At 40.9% G+C, this 16,626-nt stretch overlaps 1 protein-coding gene across 1 annotated transcript in view; it reads right to left on the bottom strand.

The window, feature by feature from the left end:
* Nucleotides 1-16,626, bottom strand: part of RAB8B (RAB8B, member RAS oncogene family) — a 71,370-nt gene that overhangs the window by 14,519 nt on the left and 40,225 nt on the right. Inside the window, exon 2 of the mRNA XM_049905468.1 lies at nucleotides 1,604-1,664. Coding sequence (XP_049761425.1) covers nucleotides 1,604-1,664 — 61 coding nt within the window. The remainder of the gene's footprint in view (nucleotides 1-1,603; nucleotides 1,665-16,626) is intronic.

Raw genomic sequence — 16,626 nt, 5'->3', positions numbered from 1 at the left:
AAGACGAACCGTATTCTCTTGATTCTAACACACTACTGACTTAGACCCATTTGGCAGCGTGGATGGAGAAGCCCTACCACACTGAATGTGGGTCGTGAGGACCGAACAGGCACTTCTGTGCTGCCGAGGGCAACACTGACTAGACGGTGCCATGATGTTCTGGCTGCTCTGTAGTAAGTCCTCACTAGCTGATCATCCTCAGGCTCCTAGAAACACTCAGGAACCTGTGCTCCTTATTGCTATGATCAGGACTGCAGAGCATGGAATCAGGAATTCTCTTTGGTTCTCTCTTAAAAATAGTTTTTATCTCTTTAAGATTTTTGGCTTCCTACTAAATACCAACAGATGAAAAGGGCAGCCTGTGGTAACCGTCACCATGTTTTCCAGTAAAGCACACAGAGACCCACTATACGAGGCTACCCAGGAAGCTGATGGTCTGTTCCAGGATATATGGTACTGTCTCGTTTTACCACTAAACCTCACGTATGCTCTCAGATGGACGTAACCACTCTAAGGTCCACTTTCCTCCTCTGTAAAAAAAAAGAGCTGGTGGATTTCAATATAATGTTCAAATTCCACCCCAGTTCTGAGATTCAAAGAGGAAAAACAGCCTAAGGAAAAAGTTGACATCCATTTCTCTACTGTTCAGCCCTGCCACCTTCTCAGTCCATGCCCTCTAAATGTCTAAATTCGGTCTACGGCTGCCATCATCACACAGTAAAAAACAGTAGATCAGCAAATATCACCAAAAACCTTCCTCAAGGCCCCAAAGCCATATGGCGCCATACAAGGCACTGCACTGAAAGTAGTTAAACCAGCTTTGTTTTTTTGCTTTCTATGAAGTTAAAGAAATCTAAGAGATCCTGAGTTCAAGCTAAAAACATTCAACCTAGTGATCTGGAAGAACCATATTTATTAACTGAAGTTTGAAAAATTCTTCAGGAATTCACCGGCCATAGGTAGGTGATCACAAGGAGATCTGTGCTTTGCATATTACAGCACTAAAGATGTGAAACATAACTTTTTCTCCCTTATTTCCCAGTCCAGTGGTCCTCCTCATTTCTTTATTTAATGAGAATAAGCAAAAAAAAATCATAAAATTTCAAAGCTGGAAGGGAACCCAAAGGTCATCAATCCAACGCATCAATTCATAAATGAGGTTAGCAGGCCCAGAGAGGGGAAGCACCCGACCCAAAGCCACCTGAATTTAGGGGCGGTCAAGGCTAGAACCTAGAGCTGTACTTGCTGCTTAGGGTTCTTGCCACATGACCACTTTGCCTTGTTTGAATTCACAGCTGCAATAACTATGAAAAAGTAACTTACACTCTTCAGAATTTCATTTCTTCTCCTATAAAATTAAACAGTTTTGGATGAATGCATGCTCAGATCTCTTTTGATGTCACTCCTCACTTTCCCACCCCTGGTGGAGATACCTTAGAAGGACGCTCAATACTTAACCTGTTTTCCCCTTGTTTCTGATTTTAGAGAAAAGATCCTTTAGCTACCACAGGATGCCTCTAACTTCTCACAATTCACATTTTAATGTCCACTTCCAATTCCTGATGGAGAAGCTGTGTGTGTGTGTGTGTGTGCGTGTACTTACCATATCTGAAGCTTAATTTTCTTTCCATCTAGTTCTATTGTTCTGATTTTAAAATCAATTCCTGCCAGAAAAACAAAAAAAGACATGCTAAGTTTCTTCAACTATAATCCAAGTCCTCTTAGGAAAAGCACAAAGGTTTCTATTGAGAAAAAGTTCTCCAACGCACTGGAAAATGTGAACACAGAGAGGGTGTGAATGGTATGTTTCCTCTGAATGCAGGCCGGAGAAAGGAATGCTAATTACTCTGCAAAGAATTCCCACACATGTTAAATACAGCGTATCAGATGCCTCATTATTTTGACACAAATGGATCACATCCCCCAGAGGTACATAATTTAGATAGACTGAGAACATGCCATATTTTCTACTTCCTGAAAGACACAGAAACAATGTTTCCCACCCCTACTCCAACCCTTCCTTAAAGAAGGGTGTGGGTCCTTTTAAAATGCCTTCCTCTGTCTCTGTCCACTCCATTCTTCAGAATCTGCAACTGGCTAAGGGGGGACAAAATACACGCAGTCCTCATTTATTGACATGACCAGGTTGTTATGTGAAAATCAGCGTTACGCAAAAATGGAGGATGACCACATCATTACATAACTGCTAAACCACTGAAAATCATGGTCCGGCCAAGCTGACACATAACCATCACAGCCAGTGTTACTCTTGCCTCGCATCGCAGCCTTCGTTACTGCCAGATGTACGCTGTTTATGCATTTGAAAGAGTGGGATAGTAGTTGTTTTTTTTTTACTGTTGTTGCAAATGCAAAATGTCAGATAATGAGATAGTCAATAAATGATGAGGAGGTATATCATCCATTTGATACACATAAGGGAAAGTCTACACATTTATTTTACATAGTTACCAAGTATTTTATATATATATGTTAATGAACGTTTTCCACAACTTACTGGCTAGAGCTGAAGTAGCTACAGTGGTTTTTAGCCCTGGCTGCATGTCAGAGTTACCTGTGGAGTTTTTAAAACTAGTAATGCATTTAAAAATCCTGCCCCTCCTCAAAATTCTGCGATTCTGATCTAATAGGTCAGAGGTAGGACCTAAAGGTAGGACCTAGGCACCAGTAATTTTACCATTTCCCCAGTGATTCTAACCTGTAGCCACAGTTGAGACTCGCTGGATGGGGATCCAATAGGTAGCATGTGAAATGTGTAAGTCATCTGAGGCTCTGGCACTTCAAAGGTTTAACCCTCCCTCTACTACTTCCCTCCCACCTCTCTCCTCTCACTTCTTCTCCACACCCCCACCCCCAACCTTATTTAGCAGATTTCCACTACAAAGAACTACAAAGCCCTTTACAAATACCAGCTTGTAACTCTTCAAGAATAAGGTGCTTTCTCTCTGAGGGGAGCAGTCAGTGGACACAACATGGTTGCTATTTGCTAAACCCTCCTCATCTGGTTGCTCAGCTTTTGGACTTTTCTGTTCTTTTGCATTCTATACAGAATCCCTTAAAGTGATTTCTAAGACATTTCAGGAAAACATGTAAATTATGTATCCTTTAAATTAACTCAAACATTAACTGCATTTTTTGGGGGGGGGCGGGCCTTCAACAGCTATGTTACTACAATGTTTCTACATAAAAATATTGAGAGCAACTGAAAAAGGCTGCTTCCCCGCTTCAGCTTTATATAACGCTTAGGCATAAATGGGTAAGCCCTAGTGGCGCAGTGGCTGAAGCACTTGGCTGCTAACCAAAAGGTTAGAGGTTCAAACCCACCAGCCGCTCCGTGGAAGAAAGATGTGACAGTCTGCTTCCATAAAGATTTACCGCCTTGGAAACCCTATAGGGCAGTTCTACTCTGTACTATAGAGTCACTATGAGTTGGAATCAACTCGAAGGCAGTGGGTTTGGGTTTTTGGTTTGGTAGGCATAAACAGATTGGATTTTTTGCTTTTTCTCTGTATCGTACTGTTCCCCCAGGGAACCTTCTTAGGTACTCTAAGGAATCCTGACGTAGGGAACAAACACACCCAAGCTAAAGCAGCAGTCCAGCTTCTCAATCATTCTTTTCCCTCACTAATAGCTACGTATTAACAAACACAATCTGATACCCAATATCCCCAGGTTATCTGGCTCATATTTCCCCTTCAGCATCACAGGGTCTGCAATGGCAAAAGCAAAACTTAGCAACACAGAATGCACGTTACCGTTAGCATCAATGGGCCTCCCCCCAACAGAATCTACTGATGCCATCACTCATTTGGACTTAATACATGGAACCACCATCCACTGCTAGTAGGAATGTAAAATGGTATAGGCACTATGGGAAACAAGTTTGGCGGTTCCTCAAAAAACTAAACATAGAATAACTGTATGACCCAGCAATTTCACTCCTAGGTATATACCCAAAACCTTGAAAGCGGACTCAAACAGATACATGTACACCAATGTTCACAGCACTATTATTTACAACAACTAAAGGTGAAAACAAGCAGTGTCCATCGACAGATGAACAGGCAAACAAAATGTGGTACATACATACAATGGGATATTATTTGTCCATAAAGAGAAACGAAGTGCTGATATATTTTATAATATGGATGAACCTTGAAAATATGCTGAATGAAACAAGTCAGGCAAAAAAGGACAAACATTGTATGATTCCCCCTTATGTGAAGTATATAGACTAGGCAAATGCACAGAGACCAAAGTTTATTAGTGGCCACTAGGGGCAGGGGAGAAGGGGAGGTGGGGGGTAGTGATTACAGGGTACAGAGTTTTTGTTACGGGTGATGAAAAAAAACTGGAAGCAGAGGAGATGGTAGCGCAAGCTGATGGATGTGATTAATGTCACTGAATTATACATTTAAAACTGGTTGAAAGCAAATTTTAGGTGATATATATTTTACCACAAAAAAATGATTCAACACACATTGATTTTTACTGTGATTTATCTTTTTATGTAACTCCAAAAGCAGCACAACAAAGACCCTCTAGGGATCCTCCTTGATCCTGCGTGGTTCCAGCATCAAGAGCAACGCCCATCACCGGGTAGGCACTCAATAAATGTTTACTGCTATTAATATTTTCTTGAAAATTCAAAACTTTCAAAATATCTACTTTACACTTGGAGAATAAATTACTCGATTAGAAGGTTAACGTCCACCATTTCATTGTTCAGTATGGTAAAAGCGGCGAAAGCCGGAACCCATATAAGGCTGAAACCATCAAGAGAAGGAAAACTCAAATACTTTCCACCAAAACGAGCGACAGGAAAGTGATAAGACTGCACCCTGTCAAAGGTGGAAAACTGGCGAGACTCAGAATAACAAGGCAGTCCCATAGAGTTTCAGCTCTCACAGGTTTCACTGTAGTTCATTTGCATTTTAAATAAAAGATGATGTATGTCAAAATGCCAGTTAATACTTCTTTTATTCTGGTTTATTAGGATTATAACTCCTGTTCTTTCAAGGTTGTTTTTTGTCTGCAGTTGGAGTAACGGGCAACTTTACCATCTTCATTCAACAAAGCTATTTTGAGGCTCTCTTAAAGTCTCACTCTGCATTCATTGAAAACATTTAGGAAACCTGCTACTGACCTATCCTTCTGTTATTCATATTTGTTAGAAGTATTGTTGTTATTAGATGCAGTCGAGTCAGTTCCAACTCACAGAGACCCTATGTACAACAGGACAAAACACTGCCCAATCCCGTGCCATCCTCACAATCATTGCTATGCTTGAGCCCATTGTTGCAGCCACTGTGTCAATCCATCTCACTGAGGTTCTTCCTCTTTTCCACTGACCCTCTAATTTACCAAGCATGATGTCCTTCTCCAAGGACTGGTCCCTCCTGCTAACATGTCCAAAGTACGTGAGACAAAGTCTCGCCATCCTTGCTTCTAAGGAACATTCTGGCTGTGCTTCATCCAAGACAGATTTGTTCGTTCTTCTGGCAGTACATGGTGTATTCAATATTCTTCACCAATACCATAATTCAAAGGCACTAATTTATCTTCGGTCTTCCTTATCCATTGTCCAGCTTTTGCATCCATATGAGGTAACTGAAAATACCATGGCTTAGATCAGGCGCACCTTAGTCCTCAAAGTGACGCCTTTGCTTTTTAACACCTTAAAGAGGTCTTCTGCAGCAGATTTGCCCAATGCAATACATCATTTGATTTCTTGACTGCTGCTTCCATGGGTGTTGACTATGGATCCAAGTAAAATGAAATCCTTAAAAATGCCAAAATTTTCTCCGTTTATCATGATGTTGCTTATTGGTCCAGTTGTGAGGATTTTATTTTCTTTATGTTGGGGTGCAATCCACACTGTAGGCTGTAATCTTTGATCTTCATCAGTAAGTGCTTCAAGCTCTCTTCACTTTCAGCAAGCAAGGTTGTGTCATCTGCATATATCACAGATTAAGTCTTCCTCCAATCCTGATGCTGCGTTCTTCTTCATAGAGTCCAGTTTCTCAGATTATTTGCTCAGCACACAGAGTGACTAAGTATGGTGATGGAGTAATAATACCCACCCATGCATGTACTCATATAACCAGTTGTTGAGAGGGCCTATTTAGACAAATTAGGTAATGTGTACGGATGTGCTTTGGAGACTGTGAAATTCCATACGAATGTAAGAGAATACACATTCAGATTCTATTATCCTACTGCTGTTGTCATGTGGTGCATGGATGACGGTAACATCTTCCTGCGAGGCCATGCCAACATCTCTAATTCCCCTACCTGCCGGTGCTGGAATAGCTTTCAACAGTCCCTGTGGTAATGTCACTGCACTATCTAAGAAGCTGTGGATTTAACTTCTTCAGCCTGGCAATACCAGTCTGTGCAGGTGCACCCATCTCCTGAGGATACTGCAGCCTACACCGTTCCCTCACTGTCCCCTCAGCACCACTCTACTTAGGCCTTTTGTTTCTCTTCTCCAATGGCGTGCATGGCCACCCACTCTCCACCACTCTCCAAAGGTACCGCTCCACCCCTGCAGTTCTCTCTCCTGTCCCTGTAATTCCTGTATGTAAGTTAGATGTTCGTAACCCAGGACTGCCTGTAACAAGCCCAATGGTGAGGTGGGGTTCAGGGCTGGCTCAATCCAGTAGCTTTAGCTCATTTTCTCTGCACTTCCCCTGGCTCTGCCCTCCTGGGAGTATTGCTTTCATCCTCTGACAGCAGTTCCTGACCACAACAGCAGAACTGAGAAGAAAAGAGATCCCCTTCCCCTGTGGCTCTCTTAAAAGTGAGGAAACATTTCCCCCAAAGCCTCCAGCAATCTTTCTGCCGTGTCTTATTGGTCTAAATTGGCTCCCAAGGCATTTCTGGTCTTATAACTATGAGAATGTCGTGTTCTGGTGAGCTGAAGCTGAGTTCTTGAACCAGTCCCTGCCATGGGGAGTTACCTAGACTGGATTAATCTAAACCCATCCCTAAATCTAGATTAATCAAGACCAACCCCCAGAGCTAGGCCACTTGCTCAATCCACAGGGATGCTACAGTAGGAAAGACAAAGGAAAGGCTGTCAGAATCAATCATGATATCCATTACAATACTCAAAAGTGTCTAATTAATAAAATTTCATATTCACGGCTCTATGAAACGGACAGCTCATGGTAGTGGTCACTCCCACCCAGTTACACATGTTGTTGAACTTAGTGATGACCTACAGTACTTCTCGAAGGGAACTTTGTCTAGTGTTCTGCCAAGAACCAGAAAAGAAGAAAATAAAAAGGACCATGAGCAATCTATGTAGCTGCCACATCTTTGCATTAAACTATCACCTTCACTAACAGGAGAGTCCCCAGGTCCACAATTCCAAACACCTGGGTGTCTCCTCACCCCAGAGGGTTACAGACCACAAAGGAGGAGGGAGCTGTCATGCTGACAGCAGCAAGAACCACAGCTCATCCTGACACTCAGGAGGAACCTTGGTTTTTGTTGTTTTTTTTTTTTAATTTAAAAAAGGACTACACAATTCCCAAAACCACAGCTTCTAGGGGGTGTTAAATTTAGGGCAAAAAGCCCTTCATATTTCAATAGCCTTTTAGACAGCATCATATTTTTGGCAGCACATGATACACTGATTCATGTCCAAAATGACAAGCCTGAGTCATCCCAACTCATAAGCAATCCATGGCCCACAAGCCTGCATGAGGCCGAACCAGCCCGGCAACACGGCCCAGCATCTAATTTCAGGAGACAAGCTTCGGGAATTGCATCTGTGTGGCTCAAATATGTCCCAACATTCATTTTTTTGATGGCTTTAAAGCAGTGCCAATCTTACCATTAATATTTATCCAGTCAGTAAAATAGCAAATCTAAGTTATAAGAAAGCATCCCCAAAGGACTCAGTAAAGCCATTTCCATTTTTAATTTAAATATTATACATATATATATGTATGATTACATATACACACACACACACACACACACATACACCCCGAGTTGATTCTCAGGCTGAAAGTATACTCATAACCGGTACACATAAGAAGGCAGAGAAGCAAGTGTGAAAGAGAATCACAGAATTCTAGACCTGGAAAGAACCTTCCAGGTTACTTAGTACAGGCCTCCCTTTGTGGCTAAGAAAACCGAGGCCCAGAGAGATGAGGCAACTTACCCAGACTCACAAAGACCAAAACAAAAAGTAATTAAAATAAAACGTTGGCATATGAACATCCGGCCTTCCCGACGAGACATGTAGGAGAACGTCGTCTCCTTTTTGAGCCTCGCGGCAAAACAGTGGCAACAACTGAGATGTCTACCAACAGGAGGACACCTAGGGAAACGGTGGAATACACCTCCGGAGAGAAATGTAGGCAAAAGGATCAGGGCGGGGACCACCGGGGACTTCAGCTCTGTCTATAATTTATTATTTCTAAAGCTGAGTGCTAGGTACATCAATGAGGAAATTTTCTACATTAGCTATACTTTTTTTTTGCATGTCTCAAATTTAAAAAAATTTTTTAAAAAGCAAATCCTGTTGTTGTCATTTTGTGCCACAAGTGGACTGCAACTCATAGCGACCCCACGTGATGGAGTAGAGCTGTCCCGTAGGGTTTCCTAGGCTGTAATCCTTATGGAAGCAGGCTGCCAGGTCTTTTCTCCTGTAGAGCTGCTGGTGGATTCCAACCACCAACCTTTTGGTAAGCGGCTGAGCACTTAACCAACTGTGCCACCAGGGCCTGAAACTTTTCATCATTTTTTAAAAAGCAAATAATAAAAATAGCATTTAAAAACTGGAAAATTGACATGTGGAGGCATCCATTCATTAACGGTGGTAGAAAAACCAAACCAAATTTTAGAGATGGAAAGTACCTTAGAAGATTTAGTTGGGGGAAAAGCTGACACCAGCACCCTTGTTTAATATAAAGAGTCTGTGAGCCCTTGTTGACCAGGTATGGGGTGACAGCAAGGCTGGATATAATTCAGAAAGTGAGGGGCAGATCAGCAGACTGAGGTAACAAGGAGCACTAACTCTCATGGCAAGCAGGGGGTTCTGAGAACCCCACCTCAAGGAAAAGGAGCTTCGCTCTGGGCCAAGATCAAACTAAGAATATACACTTGGGCCACTATGTTGGGGGTGGTACTTTGGCAGGAGGAACACAGGGGTTCTGATTTCCCATTCTAACGGGAGAAGGAGGAGGTGGGGTGGGACGGTTCAAAGGCCTCTGCCCTCCACCCTCCACCTCTCCAGAGAAGGCAAATGGTACTTGAGGCTCAACATTGTCCAGGGAGACCCAAGGGTACAAGAGCTGGCAGAGACCTGGGACTGAGGCTCTAGTAAGAAATAGAGAGTGAGCATGCCCAGAGCACTGCTAATCAGATATTTCTGATTAGCAAGTGACGTAGTTGGAGGCAGCTGGACGGAAGGGCTTGGCCAGCAGAAGAGAGGGAAGGAAACTTTGAACTTGGCCCAAACCCAGTCAACAGACCTAATAGGGAAAGGGAACTTGTAATGAGCAGTATTGGGCCACCTTTTGGTCCACAAATTAGAATACTATTTAACACAGAAAAGAAACAGGCTGCCAAACTTCTACACTAAAGCTGAATCAGTCAACAGATACTAATACTACAACCTTTTCTGTTTCAAGAGAATAGGGAGGTTGACCCTGGGTTTGTGGATTAGTGAAAGGATACCAAGGAGTGTGGGAAAGAGTACAGAGAGGGCCTTTTCCTGGCCTTCAGAACTCTCTCTCTCGAGGGCCAGCCAATTCTCCTGACCTTCAGCATAAGCTGTGACTTGATGCATTTTTGCCCTGTGGGTGCTGCAGCTAAGGGCTCACAGAGCTCTTTCTTCTCTCTGGGTTGTGATCCTGATCTGTTGCCTGGTCCAGGAACTCAAGAATGGAAAACAGCAGGGACTTTCAACTGAGGGTTTCTGCACCTGCTTCCCATGGAAGTTAAGAGACCAATCTGACTCCAGTTAAGAGAACCATTAAAAAAAAGAAAAAAAAAATAGACTTCTGGGTTGGTCAGTCTTCCAGTGAACAACAGCTGTAAGCTTTCAATGTTGGGATCACCCACAATGCTGCAAATCAACAGATACAAAAGCACCAGTTATCATGCCCTTCAACCCACTTTAAGAAGCAGAAGTTTAAGACCATGTTTTTACAATTGAAAAAATGTACTTTGCTTCAAAAGTACATTGAAAATAACATCTGCGATCCCAGGCTCTCTGAATATGGGTTATATGTGGTTTATCTATTTACATTTCAGAGATCTTCCAGAAATAGAAAACAAGGTTCCCAAATATTGAAATCCACTTTAAAGAAATGCTACATTGACTTCCTTACTCAAGATTTTTATTGTTGGCAAGAAAGATACACCGTGGATCCTGTCAGTTTTGGAACTTTCTTTGCTAACTACATTTTGTTGATGCTTTTTTTTGGTGGACTTTTAAACATAGAGATTAATGAAACTGCAGAGTAGCTGGCCTTGGGATAATTGGTTGAGATCTCTATTTAGAAAAATGATTACTGAAATAGAAAAAATATGAGTCACAGATTGAAGCTTTAAAATATGTTTTTTTCCAAAATAGACAAAGGACTTAGAGAAAATGTGTAAAAGTAGAAATAAAATTAAGATGGCATTTAGATTAAAAGAGTTCAAGGTATTGTTTTTTTAAATAAAGATACATCCTACATGTTCATAACAGAATATTTGTACCAAGAAACAATTTATTTTGCTGCATATATTTAGAACTGATTTTTGTTTACGTTAAAATTTACAATCTGTTGTTTTATTTGAAAATTGCAAAGTCTGAAGTTTAAGAGGAAAACACATTAAACGTAAGTTGAGAGAATTTTAACCACAGTTTGAAAATGATCACTGGTAGTTGAATACATTGATATCAGTTTTGTTAAATGCAACAGAGGAAAGGGGAGCATTTTTCATAAGGTGGACTAACAAATTGTCTGCAGACATGACTTGCCCTTAAAAAGGACACCTGATATACTAAATAGAAGACAGACTAGAAGCTTTCAGATTTCTTTGGTTCTTCTATCCTGTAAAAAAAAAAAAAAAAAAAAAAAAAAACCGTTGCTGTCAAGTTGATTCTGACTCATAGCGACCCTACAGGACAGAGTCAAACTGCCCTATAGGGGTTCCAAAGAGCAGCTGGTAGATTCAAACTGCTGACCTTTTGGTTAGCAGCCAGGCTCTTAACCACTGCACCACCAGGGCTCCTATTCTATAAATAGGAAGTGGTAAACTGAATCCCATTTATGGTATAAATCAACAGTGGCATACATTACCACTTCCTGCTGAAATGGCTGCACATTTTAATGTTGTTTTAAAGTTTTCTACTTGCTACCGAATTACATTCAATTCTTGGCATTCTCTCTAAGACCAAACCTGATGCGGTCGATTCCAACTCATAATGACCCTGCGGGACAGAGCAGAACTGCCCCATAGGGCTTCCAAGGAGCGGCTGTTGGGTTCAAACTGAGACAGCTGTACCCATAAAATCTAATCATACCAACAAAAGACAAGAAACTCATTAACTAATTTTAGAAATTAGGAAGGATTTCCTAATTTTTCTTTGAGCCATAAACACTTGCAATGACAAATACAAAAATACTACAGTTAGGAATAGTGTTAAGTAATATCTATATTTGAGAGGCTCAAAGGGCTTTAGAGATTAAAATATAATGATCTAATTAACCCTCAAACATTTTTGGAGAATGAAAGGACAAGATAACAATGATTACAGGTCAAATGATAACTACTAAAATATAACCATGTGTTGAATCACAAATAAAAAGTCTCTAAATGCTAGAACTACCAAAATGTCAAGAGAGAGAAAAAGAGAAACCGCAAACAAAGTATAATAACACAGCTACAACAACTCAGATAAGTATGCAGAAACACCTATGAAAGACTGAGAATTTTAAATGTGATTAAGGAGCCAGCAGAGATTATCCAGCATTCAGTTCACCATTTGAGAGTGGCCAAATGAATGCATGATGTCTCTTTTGCAATCTTGCACTTTCAAGAGGAAATGTGTTTCAAGTGTTACTCAATCTGGAAGTAGCAATGTGCTCGAAGATGTGAATTTTAGAGATTTTCCATGAGCAGATGCTTTACTTTCAATAAAATCTCTCTTTTCATAAAGGGCTAATATGTGATTTAAACTTTCCTGAAGAATAAAAGCTTGAACACCTCTCAGATTTCCACTCCTTTCCTCAATCTTAATTCATGACCATTTCAAGAACCAAAATGCTCCAAAACAAAACCAGTTGCATCTGCTCCATCCACTGTTTCTGAGAAAATATACCTCTGGAACAGGAAAACCCCTCCAGTACGAATCACTATTACTTTCTTACGCCTGGAATTTCCTTGTTTGCATTTTAACAAATCAGGGTCAGGTGAAGGGAATACTGGGGTCACTTAAGAGGTGAAGATTAAAAAAACAAATCCCTTGTTTCATGTACTATTGCTATGGGAAAACCTTACCATCAAATCATTTTGGAAAAAATTACAACTACATTCCAATGATGTTGCAGCAAAAATGCAATGAAACTGATCCTGTGGAACTTCCCAAGTATTGACCATGTATCATATTTTCCATTCATTTAGAGGCAAGTGAAAGCTAAAAGAAGAAGAAAATATGTATATATACACACCCACGCCTCACTTATCAACATGGTTAAGTTCCAAAGACCAGGCCATTATATGAAAATCAGTGTTACACAAAAATGGAGGATGACCACATCAGATCACAAAAAGGTGAATGCTTACATCACTACATAACTGCCAAATTACATCATTATATAACTGCCAAACCACTGAAAATCATGGCCTAGCCAAGTTGACATATAACCTTAACCATCACAGCCAGCGTTGCTCTCACCTCGCACACACCTTGGCACTTGTTACTGCCAGACAAATGTCATTAATGTGCAAAATAGTCAGATAGGAGATTTGCTATTATTGTCATAAATGTGAAGTGTCAGATAATGAGATAGTTGATAAGTGAGGAATACCAAACCAAAAAACCCACCGCCGTTGAGTCAATTCCGGCTCATAGCGACCCTACAGGACAGAGTAGAACCGTCCCATGGAGTTTCCAAGGAGTGCCTACTGGATTTGAACTGCCAACCTCTTGGTTAGCAGCTGTAGCACTTAACCACTACGCCACCAGGGTTTCCAAGCGAGGAATATGCATATACGTATATATGTATAATAATAGAACTAAATAACAGCATTACAAGGTGCAGCTAACTAAAAACAAAGAATACTTTTTTCTCTTTTAGAATGAGCTCTTAAAAGATGTTGTTATCCATGTCGCAAATCATATAGCAACTAGAGCTGAAACAAACTTTAGCTACAATTTTATTGTTTTCCAGAAAAATTCCCAAATCACTTTACTTAGAAAGATTTCAACTCAGACTGGTGCAAAATGTAAAATTTAGTGATTTCCTCACCCAGTTAATACAAATCAGCAATATTTGGGGTGGGAGAAGGATCTGCACCAAACTGAGGGAGGCAGAGAGAAAAATCTAATGTCACACTCTCTCTCCCACCCACTCATCTGCCCCCTCCTCCGTCCTCTTCTCCCACTGACTTTTCTCTAAATAAAAGGAAAACGATCAGTCTTTGTATAATAAACAAACACAACTGCAACTCAGAATGCTCTGAATCTCGTTAGCAAGAACCTTTTCTTGATCAAAAACCAACATCAATGCCACAGCATTAAGCAGTACTTACAGCAAACTGCCGCCAGTGTGACAGATGGATAATTATAAGCGATGGCTAATGAGTAGGGTTAAAACAAACAGATGGAGTATATGCAAGTAAAAGGATGAGACAAAAACCAACAAAAATGGCACAAGCAGAATATAGGTTTTCCCAATTAAAAATGAAAAACTTCTACCAGTGATTATATCTGCCCGATGTGTCATCAAAACCCCCTATAAGACAGAAGTTTGAAGCTGACGGCATTCTGTAATCTTCATGCATAAGGTGAACGCTTCCGCAAGCCAATTATGCCTATCTATGCAGCCATTAGACATTTTTCAAGCTTTATAAAGTGATGAAGGTTTTGTCTCCTACTACTTCCTTGGATTGGCTTTCAAAACAGGACATAGTGTTGCCCCTGGGTTGGTGAATCCAAAACCTTCTCTAACCTACATTTCAGACCTAGGGATGCAGTCTGGGCAGAAGACAGAGCTAGAACATGTCATATTTTCTTCTGTTTCCCTTGTCCTCCAGCTAATTGCCATTTTAAACTGCAAGCGCATAAAAAATGAGCAATAGCTATATTCAACACATAAAATAAATCAGTTGTCAAAATATGCTACAGTGAACTTCACATTCAATCATTATTCTCCCAATTTCCAGATCTTTGGAAGTGTTTAGGAAGGGGGGAGGGGGGAGAAGATGAAGGGAAAAGAAAGCCTAAACGACATTCATAAGAAGCTGCTTTTAAAAAGCCATCCTGACATTGTAATGGCTTGAAGAATCATTCATCGCCACATATAACAATTTTTCTAAAATTGACAAAAGAATTATTTCAAATTGTATTTGATCAACTTGTGATTAAGAAAACCAAATTCAAAGTGGAACATTAAGGCCCCACCCTCCCATAACAAGTAAGAGGAAGAACGTGTACTGTTTCCACCAACCCTCCCCCAGTCTTGGATAGGAGAATTAGTCACCTTACATTTTCCTTTACACACTTCTTTCAAAACGGGTAGTTATTTCCAAACCCTGGGAAACCACGTTAAAGATCTCTGAGTGTCTGTGAGCACTTGTCTTCGTTGGGCGGGTTTTTTGAAGCGACAAATATAAAATATGCTTTTTAAACAGGTTAAAAACCAGGCAGTCGCCCCAACTGACAGGCATGCAAAATACAAAGACTCATCTAGAAGTCTCTAGCATGGGCAAAAGCCTTATTTCCCCACATCAGACTACCTGGGAATGAGTGGCCAAGACCTACATCTTCTCTTAGTACGGGACAGACCAACTTCCTTGAAAACTTCCCCTAACGCCTGCACCCCTTACTTCCCAAAACTGGGGTAATCCATTTAAGGCTCTATGTCTTTTTCACCATGAAGGAATATTCTGGGGCCATTAAAAAAAAAAAAAAAAAAATTTTTTTTTTTTTTATTAAAAGTAGTTGTTGATCATTATCAAGATTATACAGAAACTTGAAAGTAGCAAATGCACTATGCTGCAACTATTCAGAAAATACACATGTACAGAAAGCAACACATAAAACAGTGAGGTTATGTTAGTGTGTTAATGCTAGAGCAAAACTATGAACTCAATTTTTTAACTTAATTTTCTATTATCTTTGCATTAAGCAATTCTGAAGAAGAGATTACACATTCTGTTACACATATAGGAGCCCTGGTGGTGCAGGGGTTAGAGTGCTCGGCTGCTATTCGAAAGGTCCGCCGTTTGACCCCACAGCTACTCCGAGGGACAAAGATGTGGCAGTCTGCTTCTGTGAAGATTCACAGCCTTGGAAACATCATGAGGAAGTTCTGCCCTGTCCTTCAGGGTTGCTGTGAGTTGGAATCGACTCCATGGCAATGAGTTGGGGTTTTGGTATTCCACACATAGAATATTACACATTCCACAATTATAGTACTCACTACGATTATACTTCAAATTCTGGATTAAAGAAGCTTTTGGGCCTGCCCTCACAAAATCTTACTATTCATTATAATGTTGTTTCTATGGAAGGAAAAAAAAAAGCACTAAGAGCACCAAACAACCAATTCACACTCCCAGATGTGAAAGAGTCCCTGTGAACTGGTGACTACAACCATTATTACCGACCAACTAGCCTGGACAAATCTGTTCTTCTTTCCCTAATTCCTACAATCCCACTTTATTTGCTGTCACCTGCAAGACAATGTGTAGGAAACAAAGAAAGGGATAAAAAGAAAACGTGCGCCACTTTCCATGACGCTTCTCTGTAGTGTCTGTACCAACAAGTCCAGGAGGAGGGCGTCATCAGCAGGTTTCGTGTGTCCTGGCTATCCCTGTCCCCAATTAACACAGATAATTCTGAGTTTGCCATGCTATAATTTATTAATCATATCCAATTAATCTAATCAGCTGTAAAACAGGAGAAGGCAACAGCGCATGCTTTAATAAAGTGAGCTCACTGGGTCTGAAAGCCTGCTCCGCTGAGGACCGTGGTGAATTCCCACCCAGGCGAAGGGCAAAAGTGGCCCTGGCGAATAAGTCACTTTGTACTTTTAACTCGTCGTTCTACTTGTAAGGTCCCATGTTACAATGAGGGGAGGAAAAAAACGCCGTAAGTGTACACGGTTTATTTAAATTAAATTTAAGGGTGCAGAGGGTGGAGAATTCCAGGCACAGTGGTTAAAGGGCCCAGCTACTAACTGAAAGGTCGGCAGTTCGAACTCACCAGCTGCTCCATGAGAGAAAGATGTGGCAGCCTGCTTGCGTAAATATTACAGCTTTGGAAACGCTACAGGGCAGTTCTACTCTGTCCTATCGGGTTGGTATGAGTCGCAATGGGTTTCTTTCTTTTTTTTTTTTGAGGAGGGGCTGGGGGGGGGGGTAGATGGA

Source organism: Elephas maximus, chromosome 13 (assembly GCF_024166365.1).
Source record: "Elephas maximus indicus isolate mEleMax1 chromosome 13, mEleMax1 primary haplotype, whole genome shotgun sequence".
In the NCBI taxonomy this organism is placed as follows: Eukaryota; Metazoa; Chordata; class Mammalia; order Proboscidea; family Elephantidae; genus Elephas; species Elephas maximus.
Note: the sequence above shows the minus strand (reverse complement) of the source record. Positions and strands in the feature narration are given on the sequence as shown.